We start from the raw sequence: 22,017 nt of genomic DNA on the forward strand, positions 1-22,017 counted from the left end.
AGCTGATTAAGCTTCATAATCTGCAGTTATCCACTACGGAAGAGGATACTTGCAGCCCAGTAGAATTAGGGGTTTGGGCTTCGGTACTTATCAAAACCATTTAAAAAATTGTTTGAGAAGCTGTTTCTAGCTGGAGTTTTAACCCTTTCTTTTAAAACTTGATGCTGCTTCTCCACATAATGTGAGTAACCCCCTAGAGTCACAAAAAGGAACCCCCTCATGCTAAGGTCAGACATGCTTGGCTTAGGCCCTGATCTTGCAAACACTCATGTATGTGAGTAACTTTCCCAGTGAACTCTCGGAAGGTGCAGCCAAGGCGCAGAGGAGAAAGATGGCTTTAAGTGACCATCACACAGGTTTTGCTTGCTCTGGGAACTAATGCAAACGCTGGTTGAATTATAGCTTCCCAGAAGGCTGCTCTAACTTATGGCAGTCTTGCCACTGCTGCCATGGGACTGCTCTGCAACCAAGAATGGCCGCAGCACAAAGTGGTCCTACCGTGCTCCTGCACTGGGGAAGTTTTCCAGGGACCACTGAAGTTCCTTTGTGGTCTGTCAGTGCTACCAGAGAGGTGGACAGGACTGGTTCAGGGCCCAGAGTCTGGTGCAGTGACCTGTCCAAGGTCACACAGGTTATCTGTGGCAGAGCTGGAAAATGAAGCTAGATCTCCTGAGTCCCAGCCCAGTGCTTTAACCTGATCATCCATCCTCTCTAGTCGGAAGGTCATCATTAAGCTTCTCATCGTTGGGCAAACAGTCAGTGGTAAAGCTCCATTGACTTCAACAGGAGCGGTCTTAAACCATTGCTGAGCACATCTCAAAATTCTACCCCTTTCCCTTTTGTGCTTTATCAAGAATCATCATCCTTTAAAAAAAAAAAAAAAAAAAAAGTCTATTGACCATGGATGACTTATGCCCAATACCATGTAAAGAAGGAAAAGCTGGTCCAGTGACTTGTCCAATGTAGAGCAGAGACAAAACCAGACCAGACTACCCTGGTTTTGGTTTCACAAACTCCACATCCAAACAACAAGGTAAGACAGATCTTACCTGCTCTGAGAGGAGCTCACAGGCACATGGTACATGAAGACATTCCCTCTGGAGTTATCAGCCCAGTCCTTGGCCATGCTGATAATGGGACAGGTGATAAAGTGGTCACTGAAAAGAGGCAAAGAAGAGAATATTCTCATATGGAAACAATTATTACGTAACTAGAAAAGACTTTAAATAATCTTTCTATTTTTGACTGCAGGCTTCCTCATGTCTCCCAGAATGGCTTCTGCCTCCTATACCTGCCTTTCTCCCTAGTGGAGTGAGCCAGATGCTCTGCACACCCACGCTCCACAGGGAGAAGGAAAGGGCAATTATAGCCAATGTCGTTTAGAAAGCTCTAAAAATTATGCTCTAAATTATGCTTTTCCATGCATAATAATGTTGCATATTTAAAATCTGATATCTTAGGAGCTTGCAGGCCTAGGAAGCATTCTCTCATTGATTCCTGGCTTTCTAATGGTATAGATCTCCTACTTCTTGCTCCAGTGGTTTGCAAAATATGTATTCAGTGACATTTTGTGAAAGCACTTAAATAGCTCATTGATTAAGGCTGAATATCATCCATTCTGAATCTCAGATCTGTGTAATTTTGGAGGGATCTTCTGCGTTTGGGAGAAGGAAAGGAACATTTATTTGGCATGTCTTAAAAGGCATCCATTTGACACTGCTTGGGGATACGGAATAGGATAAGCAGTTGTCTGGGAGAGATAGCTTTGTGGGCAGAGTAAAGGGTAAAGTGATTCCAGTTACATGACAAATCTAATTTACCACATGGATCAGAAATTTATCAAATAGAAATCACCACCACACACTTGTATTATATGTACAAAGACTTCACACAAGACAGTATGTGTGTGTATACATCCAGATATACATATATATGCATACATGGATGAAAGTCAGAGATTTCAATTCTTGTTCATTGCAGTGAATATGCTACCCTTGCTGCTACATAGAGCTTTTATAGGAACTGCCATAAGTGAGTGGTGAGGGGGAAGAATATGTAAGAGGAGCACAACAATTAATTTCTTTATTTAAGCATTTCAACTACACGGCCCCTCCCTAGGGCAGCTATTTTAGTTGACCAAAATTTATTTTAAGTTCACAGAACCTCAGCTCAGAAACCACAAAGACATGGTCTGACTGACCACAACTCTCTGTAGGAGTTACGGTAGGCAACACCATTGAAAACTAAAGCCACTATTCTTTGTAAATCTGTAAGCATGAGGTTTTATCAGAGCGGATGGTCTTTGAAATATCAGGAGCTACATCACTTTGAGACCATTCGTTCTGAAAGAAGATTCTGAAATCAACTGGCCATTAAAAGCTAAATTCTGTGCAGGAGGAGTAGGGAAAGGAGTCAAATATTCTAGAGAAATTTAAAAAAACAAAAATGAGATACTGCAACACTTTAAAACCTGTGCATCTCTGCAAACACCTATTACGATTCTAGGAGCTGAAGAAGCTTGCATAATTGGAAAAAAAAGTTTCCTTGTGTATTTTAAGAATAGAAACAAATAGCATGGAGAGTACGTGTGGTTTTGTGTACCTTCTTATAGCTCAGAAAATACTATATAGAAAAAAAAAACGGTGAAACAATTTAAACCCAGAAAAAATATCTAAGAATATTACCAAAGCAAATTAAAACCAAAACCAAAACCCAGAAATACTCCTAAATTGTAATACATAGGGCACGTGGCTTACAACTTAACCACTTAAGCTTCTTTCTCATGGTCTATGACCCCACTAGAACTTGACTGCAAAATGATAGCCCCATAATATGAAACTGGTCTGGGTTTATATATTTACCCAATTATTTTTTAAACCCTTCTTCTTCCCTATCTAGCCATCTTCAGTATTTATAAGTTATGTATCACCACCTTCTCCTCTCTGAAATGTCTGCTATAGCCTGGAGTAAATATTAGGGTGGAAGTGTTGTCTAGTGGTTAAAACAAGGGACTTGAATTTTGGTGACCTGGGTTCTGTTACAGGTCCTTCTACTTACTCACTGTATGAGTTTGGGCAACTCACTTATCTCTGTGAATCAATTTACTCATCTGATAAATGTGGATAATAATATCCACCCCTGATGGTGGGTGCTCTGGGGCTTGTTTAGTGTTTATAGCTAGGGCCCTACCAAATTCATGGTCTGTTTTGGTCTGTTTTAGTCAATTTCACAGTCATAGGATTTTTAAAATTGTAAATTTCATGATTTCAGCTATTTAAATCTGAAATTTCAGGGTGTTGTAATTGTAGGGATCCTGACCCAAAAAGGAAGTGTGAGGGGAGGGGGGGATCAGGCTCCAGGGTTTTTGCCGCCCCAAGCGGCGGGAAAAAAAAAAAAAAAAAGCCGTGATCGCGATCGGCGGCAGCTCCACCGTCCCGCTTTCTTCTTCAGCGGCAATTCGGCGGCAGGTCCTTCCCTTGAAGAGGGACCGAGGGACCCGCCGCCGAATTGCCGCCGAAGAGCCCGACTTCCCCTTGGCCGCCCCAAGCACCTGCTTGCTGGACTGGTGCCTGGAGTCGGCCCTGGGGAGGATACAAGGTTATTGTAGGGGGAGTTGTGGTACTGTTACCCTTATTTCTGCACTGCTGCTGGCAGCGGCGCTGCCTTCCGAGCTGGGCAGCTAGAGAGCAGCGGCTGCTGGCCGGGAGCCCAGCTCTGAAGGGAGAGCCACAGCCAGCAGCAGCGCAGAAGTAAGGATGGCCTGGTATGGTATTGCCACCCTTACTTCTGCACTGCTTCCTACAGAGCTGGGCCCTCAGTCAGCAGCCGCCACTCTCCAGCTGCCCAGCGTTGCAGGCAGCGCAAAAGTAAGAGTGGGAATACTGCAACCCCCCTAAAATAACCTTGAGGCCCCCCTGCAACTCCCTTTTGGGAAACGCTGGTCTCCCCATGAAATCTGTATAGTATAGTGTAAAAGCACCCAAAAGACCAGGTATCATGGGGGGAGACCAGATTTCACCGTACGCGACGCATTTTTCATGGCCATGAATTTGGTAGGGTCCTATTTATAGCATATTTTGAGGCAGGCCCTCGAATGAAAGACGTGACAGAAGGGAAGTACCAAGTCTGAATGTTATAATGGCTCCTTGCTGAGGTAGCCATCGCACGGGTTGAGAGGTGGTGCCTCTTGTGAGTGACAGATTTACATATAATGGAATTTCCATGCAGCACTCCCACAAGTTATCATAATTCTCCCCATGGTTTTTAGCATGTTTAGTACTAGGATCCATACTGGAATAAGTTGTATGTAGACACTATAGTGATTGGCACCCCATAAATATGACAGACAGATGGATGGACATGGCCGGAAAATCCAGCATAGTGGTATTCTTGATAAAAAATCCCCAAATATCATTTCAAGGAGCAAACTGCAGCCTGCTATCTGCTTCTTGCTTCTTTTCTCCTGGGCCACAATGCACAGGCACACCAGGCCCACTCAGGGGCCTTTCACAAACACATTCATTCATTGGATTCTTGGATCTGATTTTCTACATTAACCTTGGCTCACTTTCAGCTCCCTCTCCCGCGGCAGTGGCCTGCAATGCAAACGAAGGCTGACAGGCTACTGAAAAGGAAAGCATGCCTCCGGTGGTATGCAGAGTGACACAAGTGGAGTACCATACATGTCTACACCCAGCCGCTAGTTCGGCGGCTGGCAATCGAAGTTCTGGGTTCGACTTATCGCGTCTTGTCTGGACGCGATAAGTCGAACCAGGAAGTGCTCGCCGTCGACTGCGGTACTCCAGCTAGACGAGAGGAGTACCGCGGAGTCGACGGGGGAGCCTGCCTGCCGCATGTGGACCGAGGTAAGTTCGAACTAAGGTACTTCGAACTTCAGCTACGTTATTCACGTAGCTGAAGTTGCGTACCTTAGTTCGATTTGGGGGTTTAGTGTAGACCAAGCCTTAGTAGCACAGACACTGGAAATCAAAACACTGCAGTGGCAAGGGCTCCTGGAAAAGCAAGTGTGAAACAGACGGGTCTTCACATTGAGACAGCTCAGCAAGTCAAACTAACCCACCTCTTGGGAATAAGGAGAAATCTTCACAACAAACCTGTATGCAGGGCCGTCCCTAGCTATTCTGGGCCCTACGCAGCCCCCCTGTGGGGGGTGGGGTGGGGCCCCAGGCCTCCGTGGGGGGGGGAACTGGCCCCAGGCCTCCATAGTGGGGGGTGGGCACAGGGCTGGCTTGGGGGACGGGAGGAACCACCCCCCAGCACTTACCAGCGGCGCAGCTGGGGCCAGGCCGCTGCACTTCCCGCTGCCGGTGAGTGCAGGCCCGGCCCTGCTGCAGTCCTCAGGGGAGTGGGGGCGGGGCAGGGGCGGAGCAGGGGCTGGAGCAGCACGCAGCTGCGCAGGGTACCAGGAAATTTGGTGCCCCGAATTTCCTGGTGCCCTATGCAACTGCGTACTTTGCGTATGGGTAAGGACGGTCCTGCCTGTATGCTAACCAAAGATAGCAAAGAATAGTTTCTGCAAAGAGGAAGGCTTTCTAATCATGAAGGGCCAGATTTTAGCCACCTTTGCAGGGGTGCAGTGGAGGAGAAGGTGCACGGAGGGAGCCAGGAAGTAGTTAGTGCACTAATTTAGGAGACTGGTATTTTACAGTCACTGTGCACTGGTGTAAATGACTACACAAGGTGCCAGGAAATGAAGCATCAAACTCAAAGGCTTTCTCTGCCTTCGTTTAGCTGTCTGTGGAATGGGATCAATAATACACAGAGGTGGTGTGACAATTAGTTAATGCCCAAACCTGCAAGTCTTCTGTGTAAGCAGATCGCATTGTTTTCCATAGGAGAGCCATTTGTGGAGCGCTTTCCAGAAAGGATAAATTATATTTTTACACTTTGATAACATACATATGAGTGCAAAGGCCAACATTTTGAAATCTGACTCTCTGAACATAGCAGGCATCTAAATCCACATTCAGCCACCTAAATAAAAGTTACCAGTTTTCAAAGTTTTTGGACTTGTCTAGTTCCTTCAAGAGCTGCTGTAAGGTGCTCCGAACCTCTGAAAATCAGGCCAGTTATTTAGGTATCGAATTGTGCATGCTGGTGGCAAACCTTAGTCACCTATCTTTGAAAAATGTGGCCCAGGAACTGTCATACTGTAATGAGGATCACCTGGGTGAGAAAATCCCTTCTTGCAACCAAATCATCTTCAATAGCAAAGGGTACCTAGACAAATATTGTCCGGTAACCTTTTTGGTCTCAATATTTTTTTTACTCCAAAATGCACCTGATGTGGAAAACCCATTTTCAAAAGGGCACCCAAACCATTTCATCTCCCTCCTTTTACTAACAGCGCATGGCTATTAGAAGATTTAAAATAAACAAAAAGAAAAAGAAAAAAGAACCCCAAACAGCCAGCCTACTATGCAATCCAAATCCTACAGCCTCCTTTTCCCATCTCTCGATGCAAGTGCTTGTAAGGTCCTCACCACCATAGTATCTGAGTGTGTATTTGACAATGATGAAAACCCAAACCTGTTTAACCCCGAATCACACAACAGAATCCTAAAATGAATTTCTTACCGTGTGGCGTTCTCCAAAGCCCGGGAAAATGATGCATAATCGGCAGTCGAGTGCTGGAGGGAATAGTACCAGACAGCTGCATCTTCAATGAAGGAATTGGAGTCCTCTCCTCCAAGGGAATTTTGCAGAGCCTGATAAAAGGCTGTTTTGCTATTGGCTCGTCCTTGACTTTCTTCAAATTTCTAAGAGCAAAATCAGGGTCTTTTTTAAAAACGAAAGTTAAACGTTCCACAGAATGCCCTGTACATAGGCTCAAACCACCCTCTGCAGAATCACACGGGGAGACAGCACTCTTCATGCTGATGAACTCCCATGGGAAGGCAGAGTGCTGTCTCCAACCCCTGCCATTATCATACAAAGATGCCCCTCTGCTGAGGCTCTGTGGGGGTTTACGGGAAGGATGCAGTAGGGGGATGCTGCTCTCTGCTGCATAGTCCTTAGATTTGCATCTGAAAATCGAAGCAGCAGGTAATTCGGCTTGGAGCTGCATTACCTCCCTCTGAGTCCTCTTCATGGCTACTACAAAGAAGCCATAGGGGGACCCAGCCATTAGCAGTGCAGCTGCACTAGGGGCTACACTGCCAAGGTGAGGGGCAGTTCCAGGATAGAGGGGAAATCCCTTCCCCACAGATGTCTGAGATCTACAAGGGTGCAAGAGGGTGCAACCTTCATACTTCACAATCCTCCAAGCCCTCCCCATCATGCTGGGAAGCTCCCTGCCGGGAAGCCCTCTCATGGCTTCTTCCAGGGTGAGTCAATATAGCCCAAAGAAAATGGGGGATCAAACTTCAGTTATACTAAAGAGACCACAGGTCATAACCTCAGCTGGTGTAAAGTCAGAGGGTGCCACATGTGACCACAGGAGTAAGGAGGGGTGGAGGAGACAGGGCCAAGGGAAAAAGACTTCTGTTCCTATGGGAATCCAGAGATCGGCATGCAGAGAGCTGTCTCATGCCATGCCCAGTTTCCCGCCCCTGTTCTTGATGGAGCCAACAAGTCCTGGAGGCTTTTGACATCTCTGTTATTTAGGGCTGTTATCTGTTATCCTTTTAGATCTTTCACATTCTGTTTTTAAATGGCAGAATTGATTCCAGGTTTGGAAACAGAGCGACTTCTTTAAAAGCTTGAAACGAGATTTCCTGTCTGCAGGAGACACTTGCACAGGTGCATGGGGGATGAAATTTGGTAAGATATTTTTAAAACATTCCCAATAGAAACATCTAATAAGCTGTCTTTATCATCATGGCTGGCCCTCCTGAAACAAAACAGATCTAAATCTGCCCAGTCAAATTACTATAGATACTTCTACTGAATATTTTATTTTGTTGACCTGCGTCTGTTTTTCCTCAAACAACTCAAAAAATGTTTCCACTACCCTGCATAGAATGTACCAAAAGCTACAGAAGGAATAATTGCTTTTCCAATAGATTCATAGAAATTAGAGATGAGAAAAAAAGTCTCAAGTCACAAAATCCATCCCCTGTTGCCATCCTAGGATGGTCCTTACTACTCATTCTAGTGTTCTTTCCAGTCCAGTTTTCAATGACTGTTATCATGGGATCTAAAAGGCCCACAGATAATAGGTAGGTGATGGGATAAAACACAAAGAAAAGTGAAAGAGGAGTAATGTGCCCTGTTAGTTGCACAATTTCAGTGCAGCTTGGTTTCTTTCCCTCTTTTTTTTCTTATTTTTAGGAGGTTCTGTCATCTAATTTGTTTCCATTTCACTGAGTGAATTAACGGTGTACATAAGTGCACATTTTTCGGCAAGAAACTGAAACATCACTAAGGAACTGATTCAAAGCCCTTTGAAGTCAGTAGTTGTCTTTCTATTCATGTCCATGGAAGATCAGGTCTTTAGGGGCTGGCTGCATCACTGCATTTCTAATGATCTAGTGGCCTCTTTCATTGAAGAATTGGTGCTGATGGATTTGAGCAATTTAGAAAGGGAGGAGTGGGGTAAAGAGGATAATCTTTTATAGATAGTGCCCAGTCCTGCTAATTGCTGAACACCTTGCATGATCCAGTCCTTATTGCATGTTTTAATTTTATATTTAGTGATGGACAGTGTGACGTTGCACCCCATAAGACTTTATGGAAATATACTTATGAATGTATATATGACATAACTGGAATATGTTTTATGCTACATATGCCATGTAACATATCTCCGTAAAGGTTATGATCTACTGAATACATTCCTTCTATTTGTATGCATGTATCATTTTTGTATTCGAAGTTATGAATATTGGCTGTGTAGTTGCTTGATTTTAAGTAACCTTAGCAAAGCATTTGGTCAGCTTCCTGAGAAAGGAATGTGCAAGTTAAGTGCCCAATCAAGAAACACTTAACAGACAATGGATCTTGGAAGGCTCCAATCCACATAAGAAGTCTACTTGAGGACGTTCAAGGTAGCATGTGAACCACGGCTGCTACCTGTAAGTTCTGAGTCATGCATGTACATGTGACTTGCCCCTGTGACTCCAAAACTCCATATTGTAGCTAGGATTCTACACAGGGGGAGGGAGGGGTGTCCACCCACAAGAGAAAGTCTATTTAAACCCCTGGGAGACCCCTCCATTTTGTCTTCAGCTGGCTGAAGAGATAGCCTCTCCAGCCCCAAAGGATACCTGAAAGAAACTGGAACAAAGGACAGTAACCAGGGGGTGTGTGTGATTGCTGGACCCGACTAGAAGGAGACTAGTCTGTAAAAGGAAGCTTACTGGAACACCTCTGAGAGTGAGGTTTTATCTGTATTCAGTTTTCTTACTGTATTAGGTTTAGATTTGCGTGTTTTATTTTATTTTGCTTGGTAATTCACTTTGTTCTGTCTGTTATTACTTGGAACCACTTAAATCCTACTTTCTGTATTTAATAAAATCACTTTTTACTTATTAATTAAGCCAGAGTATGTATTAATACCTGGGGGGGGGGCAAACAGCTGTGCATATCTCTCTGTCAGCGTTATAGAGGGCGAACAATTTATGAGTTTACCCTGTATACGCTTTATACAGGGTAAAGGGGATTTATTTGTGGTTTGGATCCCATTGGGAGTTGGGCATCTGAGTGTTAGAGACAGGAACACTTCTTACGCTGCTTTCACTTAAGCCTGCAGTTTGAGGGAGATGGTTCAGACCTGGGTCTGTGTCTGGCACAACCAGGCAGGGCTCTGAAGTCCCAATCTGGCAGGGAAAGCAGGGGCAGAGGTAGTCTCAGCACATCAGTTGGCAGTTCCCAAGGGGTTTTCTGTGATTCAACCCATCACAGGCACATTATATTATTCAACAGCTGCCACAGATGCTAAGGGAATGATGAAACATGAGGCTCATTCACTTAGAAGAACACTTTACAGTGCTTGGATTACAATTGTTGTCACACCAAAAATGTCCTAAGAATTTTGGTGCCCTTTCTCAGCAGTCAGATCATAAAATTGAGTCACTAGGGTCTTGTGAGTCAGCTATCACCATGGGAACAGAGCTGGCCGAAAAATGGAATTTCTGTCTCCTTGGAAATTCTGAGATTTTGAAATTTGGTTTTGTCCTGAATTGAAAAGTTGAATTTTTCACAAAACCAAATATTCTGAAATATTTTCTTTTGACCTCATCGTTTTGACTATATTATATTATAAAGAATCAGAATGATAAAGTCAAAATGAAATGTTTGGCCTTATTGAAATGAAACTTTTAAATAATTTCTCAGTGAAAATTTCAATGAAGTTGATACATTCCCACAAAACATTTCAATCATCAGCTCAGCATATTCCAGCAGAACAATTTTCCACTTGAAAATTTTCAGTCAGCTCTAATAGGAAACATTTTCCAAAGAGGGCTTAACATAATAGATAGTAGTAGATTGATAGAAAGAACTGCAGCCTATGTCAAATAATCTACATTCTACAAACTCTTTCAGAGCTACAGTTTACCGAGCTCAGGAATTATAGACTCGTGGGCCTTTCTTCAGTATTATAAAAAAACTAGGTAAGAAAATCCTTAAAAACAATGGGCCAGGTTCAGTGGTATGTTGCTTTGCACTGTTTTGGTGACAGGAAGCAGTCATAAACATGGCTTAACTGACTGTCACCCTGAGTTTACAGTTCCTTTCATTGTGGGAGCAAAACTCTAGCATGCCAATGAATTTGGCCCAGTATATTCTAAAGCACCTAACTGAGTAGCATATGGTAGAGACAAACCATCACATCTTCTGTAAGGCTAAATGGTACCTCGCCAATGTGTTAGAATAGTGTTAAGAGTTAGCCCTCAAACAGAGTGGATAAGGGGAACAAGTGTATATAGTGATTTTAGTTTTTCAAATGGCTTTTGACTAAGTCCCTCACAGGAGACTATTAAGAAACTTGCTAGGCAAGAGGTGAAAAGCTTAGCACAACTCTGTCACAGATTCAAGCTAGTTAAGAGATGAAATAAAGAGTTGGAATTAAAGAGTCAATTCTCATCACAGACAGAGCTCAATAGCAGGTTTTTCCCCTGAGGTCATTACAGTTACAAACTCCTGCAATGGGTTCCATGCAGGTGAGGTCCTGTGCTCTTGAGAAGCCCCACTGACTGCAGATGCTGTGGGTGTACGGGACTGTCTGCACAGCTCAGACTGCATATATGGGATAAATGCATAATATTGCTAACTTTCTTTCCATCCATCCATCTACCCACCCACCATTTCCTGGCTGTGCAAGACAGCCTGGGTCTGTACTAGGGTGGGTGTACCAGCAGAGAAAAGACAGAAAAAGCCAAAACCTTAGTCCACCAACTAAACAGAATTCAAACTCCCACCATGGCTACGCATCCCTCCTTGCAATCCATGTTCTATCTATTGTGTACTAAACACACTGTGTGTACACACGCACACACCACATGCATTAGACTTTTAGACCATAAAGGACCTTAGATCATCTAGTCTACACTACGGGGACTATATTGGCATAGCTACATGTTGCTGTAGCTATGCTGGCATAACCCTGCAGCGTAGAGAGAGCTTACACCCCCGCAAGTGACAATGGCTACCCTACATTGATGGAAGCTGTCTTCTATCGATGTAGTTGCATCTACACTAGGGGTCAGGTCAGCATAGCTATTTCAGTCAGGGATGTGTTTTTTTCACATCACTGACAGACGTAGGTATGAGGAGCTAACTCCTGTGTATCAGAGGCTGTAGATTTTCACCCACTTTCCCCTTTATTGAGACCAATAACTTGCATTTGACTAAAACATATCATCCAAAAGGCATCTAAGTCTTAATCTGTAGACCTTAATAGATGTGGAATCCACCGCTTCCCTTGATAGTCTGTTCCAATTGTTATTCACCTCCCACTGTTAAAAATGTTGCCTTATTTCTAATCTGAATTTGTCTGGCTTTAACTTCCAGCTATTGGATCTTGTTCTGACTTTCTCTGCTTGAGGGAGATATTAGGTTACTTCAACCCACTCACTGGCCAGTGCCTGGGGGGATGGGACCATGGCTCCACCTCCTCTCCACCATTTTCTCAACAACTTACTAAAAAGGAGGGGAAGGAAAAAACAGGTGCACAGCCTCTGCCCTCCCCCTAAATGCCCCCACCTTGATCAAGGTATCACTGCCACGGCTGAACCAGTGCACTGGGGGGAGACCTTATTTCTGTATATTGCTCTGTGCAGCCTTGCTCGCACTAGTCAAAATCTAGCCCTTACATTGTGAGCTCTTCAGAATAAGGACCATGCCTCCTTTTATGATTGGAAAGCACCTTGTGCATTGTGGGCACTAGTGGAAAGAAATCACAAATACCACCCCCACCACCAGATTCTGTAGATCTACACCAGTGGTTCTCAAATCGTGGCCCAATCAGCACACAGCTGCGGCCTATATGACATCCTCAAGGCCACACAGGTACTGTATGTATTGTGTAGATGCAGCCCACATAACACATAGAGAGCTGCATATGTGCCTCAGTGGTAAATAGGTTGAGAACTACTGCCTGGGGTACAGAACTCTGTGATAAATATTTCCCAAGAGCTGACATGTACAAATATCCTATGTTACAACACCTGCTATTGGGGAAGCACTGTGGTTTAATGGGTGAAATTCACAAACAGCAACAGGCCTTGTTCCACTTAAGCCCTATTTGGAAGTCTCTATCTATTTTAGGGCTTGTCTACACTTGAAATGCTACAGTGGCACAGCTGCGCTGCTGTAGTGCATCAGTGTAAACACTGACTACCTACGCTAACAGGAGAGCAAGCAGGCTGGCTAACCTAGTGAGGAGGGCTTTAAACTAGGTTCACCGGGGGAAGGAGACCAAAGCCCTGAGGTAAGTGGGGAAATGGGATACCGGGAGGAAGCACGAGCAGGAGAGTGCAAGAGGGGAGGACTCCTGTCTCAGACTGAGAAAGCGGGACAATCAGCGCGTTATCTTAAGTGCCTATACACAAATGCAAGAAGCCTGGGAAACAAGCAGGGAGAACTGGAAGTCCTGGCACAGTCAAGGAACTAGGATGTCATTGGAATAACAGAGACTTGGTGGGATAACTCACATGACTGGAGTACTGTCATGGATGGATATAAACTGTTCAGGAAGGACAGGCAGGGCAGAAAAGGTGGGGGAGTTGCATTGTATGTAAGAGAGGAGTATGACTGCTCAGAGCTCCGGTATGAAACTGCAGAAAAACCTGAAAGTCTCTGGATAAAGTTGAGAAGTGTGAGCAACAAGGGTGATGTTGTGGTGGGAGTCTGCTATAGACCACCAGACCACGGGGATGAGGTGGACGAGGCTTTCTTCCGGCAACTAGCAGAAGTTATTAGATCGCAGGCCCTGGTTCTCATGGGAGACTTTAATCACCCTGATATCTGCTGAGAGAGCAATACAGAGGTGCACAGACAACCCAGGAAGTTTTTGGAAAGTGTAGGGGACAATTTCCTGGTGCAAGTGCTGGAGGAACCACTAGGGGCAGAGCTCTTCTAGACCTGCTGCTCAGAAACCGGGAAGAATTAGTAGGGGAAGCAAAAGTGGATGGGAACCTGGGAGGCAGTGACCATGAGATGGTCGAGTTCAGGATCCTGACACAAGGAAGAAAGGAGAGCAGCAGAATACGGACCCTGGACTTCAGAAAAGCAGACTTTGACTCCCTCAGGGAACTGATGGGCAGGATCCCCTGGGAGAATAACATGAGCTGTATGTGAAGACAAGCTCCATGTTAAGAAATATCTGAAGTCCCAAGGATACATGGGAGGGATGGGGAAAGTGCAGTTATGTGCTCACAGAAAGCACTGCTAGTTCTAAACGTACCAGAACTCACAACACAGTGCACACAAAGCAATGTCGATGTAGCCGTGTCAGTCCCAGTAGCTGTGGCAGTCCCAGGATATCAGAGAGACAAGGTGGATGAGGTAATCACCATCAGAAGTTGGTCCAATAAAAGCTATTACCTCACCCACCTTGTCTCTAACCCAGAAAATGGGCAGATAAACATGGCTTGGTTCACATTCAGAAAAACAAAACACAATGCAAGTAACAACAGAGGCAGGCACCAGCCACTACTCGGCGATTGAACAGCCCTTCCTCCCCTACAAATCCTTGACAAGTTTCAACCTTAGTAGTGATTATCCATAATAGCCTTTAAGTGCAGTTAGCAGTGCTGACAAAGAATAGATAAAAATGAATGGGCACGCGTGCACCCCCCGCAAATCAAACGATAAGATTGTTAGAGATTGAGTGCACTTGATAACAGGTTTGTAGGGAAGTGTGAACAGTTAGGAAAAAAGCATTGCACAATGTCCACATGACAACTCGGCCACCACCCTGGCAGCACAAATCCAACCCAAAAGGTGTTAACCCAGGGGAGGTGCCTTGTTAGAATTATCTGTAATTTGTGTGAATAGCCACAGGAAGGATCAGCTAGTGACCTTCAGCTACAGGGGAACAAAAACCTCAGGCCGTGGCTACACTCGAAACTTCAAAGAACTTCAATACTAGAATTTAACTGCATATTCATAAAACAGCAGTGAACGACAAGTGGTGTTTACAAGGGTGGCAGGCTCTTCCACAACCAGTCAGAAGGCATTAATGGAGTAAGACAAGGCAGGCAAAGTCTGTTCAAATGGCAGAGGTCTTAAGAGTTTCTTCCAAGAAGGCACAAATTTAAGATTTAAGAAGAGCGCTGCAGGTACTCCACCTCCACGAGGGGAGTAGCTTACAGCGCTGGGAGCCTGTTTACACTGGCGCTTTACAGCGCTGTAAGTTGCTGTGCTCAGGGGGGTGTTTTTTCACACCCCTGAGCGAGAAAGTTGCAGCGCTGTAAAGAGCCAGTGTAGCCATAGCCTCACAAAGCTGTGTAACCCCCAGAAGTGTGTGCCCATATCCCCTCATGCTTTTCTGCAGTTGCACAGAGTGCAAAGCAGGGACGCTGGAACAATTTTTACAGTGGAGGTGCTGAGGGCCATTGAATCAAACTGTAAACCCTGGATATGATGGAAACCACTTCAAGCAAGGGGGTGCAGCAGCACCTCCAGCACCTCTAGTTCAAGCACCTATGGTGTGAAGGTGTCTAGAGCCCTGCATGGATACAAAATTTGTATCCGCATCTGATCCGCAAAAATGAGCCTCGGATATAAAGCGGATATCTGTGGATTTGCAGGGCTCTAAAGGTGTCCCTCAGTACCCCCCTCTGTGTCTGTGCTGTTCCGAGAAGTGTGCACGTTTGGAATCCCTGATTTCCCTTGCCTGTGGACATGTGGACAGGATCCAGCTGCCTGTACAGGGTTTGTAAACCAGACTTGTTCTGGGCCCACTCAGGATGGAAGCACTCCCCTTTACCCTCCCAAATGTTAGGGAGTGTGCAGCAGACAAGGATAATATGAACAGCATTTGCCACATTGGCATCCAGATGGGGACACAGGCACTGCCAATGAGATATCAGCCTACCAAACACACACTCCATGACCATTCTACAGCTACTGATTCTGTAACTGAATTCCCACTGATGCTGGGGTATGGTTTCATGAGCCAATTTAGGAGCGGCAATGCCAAAACAAAAACTGGACAGACACACTGTAGAGAACCATATTGTTACTGGGGAATAAAGTGCCTTCTTTCCCCCTTCAAGAACAATCCCAATCTTCTCAGTACCACAGTGTCATGAAATTTTCCAGGGTTTCCCCATGTTGGTATTCACGAATCTGCCTCAGTGGTCCACTAAGCCTTGCAGAATGAATGAATAATACAACTTTTCGGTTCACAACTACTTGACCCCTTTTGGTGGGCAAAGTATTGGGATATGGGTGCCATCAATGGCCCCTGCACAGTTTGGAAGCCCCATCTTCTCAAATTCAGCTATTATTTCTGGAACTTTTCTTATGGCAGCCACCTGTGGGTAGATCAGCATTAATAGTGTTACAAACCTGCACAAACACGACCCCGACAATGGATGCCTGCAAGACAGACTGGAACCTAGAGCATTTGAAAGAAACTAAGGGTATGTCTACACTACCCACTGGATCGGCGGGCAGTGATCGATCCAACGGGGGTCGATTTATCGCGTCTAGTCTAGACGCGATAAATTGACCCCCGAGCGCTCTCCCGTCGACTCCTGTACTCCACCACTGCGAGAGGTGCAGGAAGAGTCGACGGGGGAGCAGCAGCAGTCGACTCATCGCAGTGAAGACACCGCGGTGAAGTAGGTCTAAGTATGTCGACTTCACGTAGCTGAAGTTGCGTAACTTAGATCGATCCCTCCCCCCCCCAGTGTAGACCAGGCCTTAGGATATGAGAAGGCAGAAACAGAGCCAGAGCAGATGAGAATAATCAGCAGGTATTAAGGTATTAAGGCAAAGGAGATGAAAGGGAAGGACTGAACTGCAGCCTGTCTAACATGGAGAACATGAAATCACTGAGGCAGAACTGTCTTTATTACATACCTGTACAGTGATTAGCACAGTGAGGCCTGGTCCTTGGTTGGGCTTCCGTGGCATTACTATAATTAGTACTACTACTACTAGTGAGGAATTACAAGGACTTTCCAAATTCTCATCTCAGAAGCCCAAGTTCTGTGTAAGTACTTAACAGAAAAGAGAAAACATCTGCACATCAGAAAAATCTGGAAGCTTCCAGCTGTCTCCCTTATTAACACCCTGGTTTGCCGCATAATCTTCTGTGAGACAACACAGTGGGATTTCACTGACTGTTTATAATTAAGGTGGGATGCATACAAGTGGTGGTAACACACAGGACTTCATTTCCTGGCCCCAGCCACATGAGCTGGGCCAAGGTTACAAAGGTTTATTCCCCATCACAACACAGGGGTCGTTATGGGCTGACTCCAGTGGTTGCTGTTACATCCTTGACCCTTGCCTTTTTTAAATCACTTTTAAAGGATTCAAAAGGAAAACATGATGTCAAAGCAAAAGCAAAAATACCCTGAAGGGAACCAACGCAGTCACTTTGTCTCTGTTCAGAATTGTCGTAACAGAGGTTCCTGTCAAATCCTTGGTTGTTATTTCTGAATGTACAAATGTCCTATGTTACATCACCAGCTACTGGGCAGCACTGGGGTTTACCCTTTTCTTGCACTGTTTCACAATGGGTGAAATTCACCTCTTTGCAGACAGACAGCAATAGGCCTTGGTTCCACTTAAAGCCCTATTTTGAGGTCTCTAGCTGTCTTTTAGGGCTAGTCTACACTTGAAATGCTACAGTGGCACAGCTGCGCCACTGGAGCGTGTAGTATAAACACTACCTACACCAACAGGAGGGGTTCTTCTGTCAGCGTAGGGAATCCACTTCCCCGAGAAGCAATAGCCAGGTCGATGGAAGAATTCTTCCATCAACCTTGTGCTGTCTATGGTGGAGGTAAGGTCTGCTTAACTATGCCACTCAGAGCTGTGGGTTTTTCACATCCCTGAGCAATGTAGGTAAACCAGCTTAATTTCTAGTGCAGACCAGGCCTCAGGTATTTATATGGCCCCCCCATTACCACAGTATCTGAGCACCTCATAATCTTTAATGTGTTTATCCTCACCACACCCCTGTGAGATGGGGCAGTGCTATTATCCCCATTTTACAGATGGGGGCTAAGGCACAGAGTAAGATTAAGTGACTTACCACAGGAAGTTTGTGGCAAAGCAGGGACTTGAACCCAGGTCTCCAAAGCGCTAAGCTAGTGACCTAACCACTGGACTAGCCTTCCTCTTCAAAAATTAAGTTGGGCCTGGCTCGCTGCACAGGAGCGAAGTTTAACCCTTTGTGTCTCAAGATCCCTTCCTCCCATTGCTGCTCTCTTTAAATCTCACCTGAAAGCTTTCCTACTGTTTTAGATTCCTTACTAAAAAATATGTTGGTATCCAGCATTAATGGCCAGAATGGACTTTATCACTGGGCCCCATGGTAGCAAGCCTCGGTGTTTTGGATCATTACGGTAGAGCACTGTAGCAATGTTAGTAAGAGTTACAGTGACGGTTTGAAGTTCTGTTGCCTTGGGTAACGCAGGAGGTCAGAGCAGATGTTCTAAAGACTCCTAGCCAATAGCACTGCTGAGCCCATTTCTCCATTTCGTACACAACCCAAACTCCCATTAACTCAGTGGTTACGCTCCAGTATACTATAAGTTTTTGTTTGTTGTTCTGGACAATTACTGAAGAATACTCTAGTCCTTCTGTATATACTGCTCTGCACTGATACTCTTGCATAGATGGTCCCGGAAGTAAATATGGAGAGAGAGGAACAGACAATGAGAGAGGGAGAGAATGTCTCCAGGGGGTCTGCTCACTTGTAAACAAAAACCACTAGTTTAAAGGGAGTTTGGCATTATGGGGCAGGAATGTACCTCGCTCTTGAATGCATGTGTTAATTATATATCAGGGTAATGAAGAGAAAGCTGAAAGGGACAGGTTTATGTCAATTTATGCCAGCTAAGGATCTGACCCAACATTTTAAAAAATTCTTCCTGCAAGTTGCTGTACATGCAGCCTACATTTCAGTTATAATACAAAGTCACATATATAGTTTGTGCTATCATTTCAACAGGCTATAAGAACAGAGTAATTGCCATTAGGTAAAGGGACTATTTAACCACTGGGTCCAGGATTCTGTCTCTAACGCAGCCAATGCCGGATGCTGCAGAGGAAAGTAGTACACCCCTGTAGTAGGACTATTTGTGTAATACTAGATAAATGTCCCCAGTGGGTGATCAGTTTGTGCCCTGATGCTTAAGGATTGATAACCCTTTTCATTTTTAACCTAGCTCATGTATCCGCAGATGCTATTTCCATTCATGGGCAGTTCTAATTTGGAAGCATCCTTATAAGAAAGGGGAGGATTCACAAAACAGAAAAGCACAAGCAATGATATAGAAAATAAACCAGTGCAACAATCCATGAGCAAAAACATAAGATAGGATTTGGAGAGGGGAATAACCTATGAATTTTGGACCCATATCTGGGTTTAGATTCTGAATCCTCAATAAAGGTCAGCAGGGTCTAAATGCAGGAGTTTGACTTGAGCCCATCCCTACTCTAGAGAAACCCAACAGCCAAATTAATCTTAAAGTATCACCTACACACTAACATACAACAGGAGAAATGAATACTACATGCTTTTCAGAGACCTACAAGACATGCAGACACATGCAAAATACAAGCTAAACCAACCTGGTCTCCCAACTTTTTGCCCCTTCCCTGAACTACAGTATTATTGCATAAATAGGACATATATTTCCATTGGCTAGTCAAAACAGCACTTCTTTATGAAGGACAATGCTTTGGTGTATTTGCATGGAGTCCAATTCAAGAATAATGAAAGCCAAAAAGTCTCTTTCCTGCCAGCACAGATCCTCTTCGTTAATATTTGCTTAAGTGCTTTAAGAGTTGATCGTTCTTTTGCACAGTAAATCTATGCCTACCTTAATTGCCTTAGCTCTGCTGATCAGCCCGTCTTGTTGAGCACTTCCAATGAGCAGATCCACCTTCCTAAGTCGAGAACGCCGCAGGGCTGCAGCTAGAGGTTCCCGAAGGTAGACTCCATCAACCACTGGGCCCCAGTACTGAAATGGCCCGCTTATGGCGAGGAGCTGTGTTGAAAGGGAACAGAGAATAGTACAGTACAATCATGATCAGGATTTTCAAAAGTGGTCAGCATTAGCTTGACTCTGCGGCCATTGAAATCAATGGTAAAACTCCCATTACATGGGAAAAGTGCTCTCCTAGAGACCAAGGCATTGGTAAGGAGATACAGGACCTTCCAGTGGTGAGCAGCTAGACCAGATTAGGAAGGACTTCGCATCATTCCCACCTGACCACGGCTTGTTTGTCTGTCTGTCTGAAATGATGAATTAAGCTGATGGCCTCATAATGGGTAAGTGTTCACGTAACACAGTCCAAAATCACAACTGGAAGGAACGGGGGCCCTTGCTGATAGCCTCAGCAGAGGAGCTAAGAGCTGAACAGGCAGAGAGAATAAACGACTCCATTGTTCCTAGGGCTGTTACTTCTAGTTTAGGGGTGAGGCCCAACGCGATGGTGTGATTGAGAAACTTGTATTGCTGATGCCTCTTCTTTACCTGGGTGTGAAGGACTCCAGCCTCCAGGACTGTCAGCGCGGCATCTTTCATAAGCATTACATTTTGTTAAGTTAAATGCAAAGCAGAGTAATCTTTTCACACCGCCTTTTCTGCAGAGAACTCTCATGGAAACTAGGGGTCTGATTTCCATTGACACTTAGGCCAGGCATTCCCCACCCTGACAGGGATCATTGAAACTCCCTTCCAGACACGTTTACACTGCCAAAGCGATGCAAAGGAGCCTTAGTTTAACTGAGAATCAGGCCACAAGTATCAATGGGCCAAAGCCTCAGTTGGTGGATATCAGGGTAACTCCACTGAAGTCAATGTCAATTTATGCGAGCTAAGGATCTGTCCCAACATTTTTAAAAATTCTTCCTGCAAGTTGCTGTACATGCAGCCTACATTTCAGTTATAATACAAAGTCACATATATTGCTATGGCTCACCCTAGTCTGTGCATCGTTGAGAACATTGGCAGGCAACTGGCGGAGGCAGGATACAATTTCCTCACTGCTGGACAAAGGGCATCCAAGTTCATTAGCCAGAACTGCCACTTGGTCCTGAGCTTTCTTCTCACTAATCACCGACACCGGGGAAAAAGCAGATCCTCCCTAGAAGAGAAAACAGACACCAAGTCAGTTGATCCTGTCAACATGTGCTTCCCTGTTGCATGAGGAGAAGATGACGGGGGAAAAAAAATCTGCTCAGTCACTGACTGAAAAATGGAGTTTGCAAAAACTGCAGCATGGTCTAGTGATTAAAGCAAACGATGAGGAGAGAGCAGGGCTGGGTGCTAGTCCCAACTCTACCACAGATTTTTTTGTGAGACCTTGGACAAGTCACTTAATTTCTTTGTGCTTCAGTTCCCGCATCTGTAAAATGGGGACAACAATCCACCTCATGGCATTTTGAAACCTTTAGATGGAAAGTGGTATATATTATTACTGTGGTCTCACAAATCTCAGAGTTAGTGCAGTTTAAGCAATGGCTACTACTTTCATTGAGCTAATGTCACTTATTAATTATTACTGTTATTCCTTATTTGTGCTACACGAGCAACCAAAGGATGCAAACCAAGATCACTGCTCCCTTGTGCTAGGCACTGTGCAAACACACAGGTGGCCATGAGCCTCCACAAAGATCTTACAATCTAACTATCATACCCTGTTCGCCTCTTATATCTGTAAGCATTGCAATTCCAACAATACTAGGGGAGCGGGACCTGGATTCTTCACTAGTGATGATGAAGCATGAGCAGGAAAGAAGCCGGCTTTGACTTTCAAAACTCAAGGTGAGTTTGCAGGACTAACATTTGTGGGGATGGGGAATCTCCTTTGTACTTTAAAGCTTGATGTAGAAGTTTTTGAGATACAGAGAATATAGAACATTACAGTGTTCTTCAGAGTAGGATCAATATTTAAATTATGAGCCAAAGCCACAGAGCCCAGCCGAGAACTCAGGAGTTCCTGGCTTCCAATCCCATGTTCAGACCACTTCCCCAGACCTGTCACAGCTGGGGTCGTGTTTGGAAAAGAGCTCACTGGGAAAGGATGTCATAATGTCGTTGAGTAACCACAAAAGCCACTTATTCAAAATGCAGGTATGTTAGCATAGCCTGATAGCATCTGACCTACAACATCAGGGCTGGAATAAGCAGTGACATAGTTAAAAATGAGTCAGTTCTAATTTCCAAACGTTTAGATCAGTTTACTATAATAATTGCTCAGATGCACTTCCGTCTTTAAAAAAAACCCAGAGAAGCCGATCGCCTCAGCTGATTAGCTTTTTTCAATATAAAACATGTTAAATACAAAACTATACACCCAGCAAAACACAAAAACAGAGGCAAAGAAAAAAAAGTAAATGTATTTTTAATATTTGGTCTC

The 22,017-nt window shown here is 44.7% G+C and overlaps 1 protein-coding gene across 1 annotated transcript in view; it reads right to left on the reverse strand.

Annotated features, from left to right (window-relative positions):
* Window positions 1-22,017, reverse strand: part of TG (thyroglobulin) — a 203,498-nt gene that overhangs the window by 17,687 nt on the left and 163,794 nt on the right. The window contains exons 42-45 of the mRNA XM_065397852.1: window positions 20,578-20,742; window positions 19,473-19,640; window positions 6,598-6,779; window positions 1,050-1,157 (exon numbers count right to left, since the gene is read on the reverse strand). Of these exons, the coding sequence (XP_065253924.1) occupies window positions 1,050-1,157; window positions 6,598-6,779; window positions 19,473-19,640; window positions 20,578-20,742 (623 nt within the window). The remainder of the gene's footprint in view (window positions 1-1,049; window positions 1,158-6,597; window positions 6,780-19,472; window positions 19,641-20,577; window positions 20,743-22,017) is intronic.

This window comes from Emys orbicularis, chromosome 2, assembly GCF_028017835.1.
Source record: "Emys orbicularis isolate rEmyOrb1 chromosome 2, rEmyOrb1.hap1, whole genome shotgun sequence".
Taxonomy (NCBI): Eukaryota; Metazoa; Chordata; order Testudines; family Emydidae; genus Emys; species Emys orbicularis.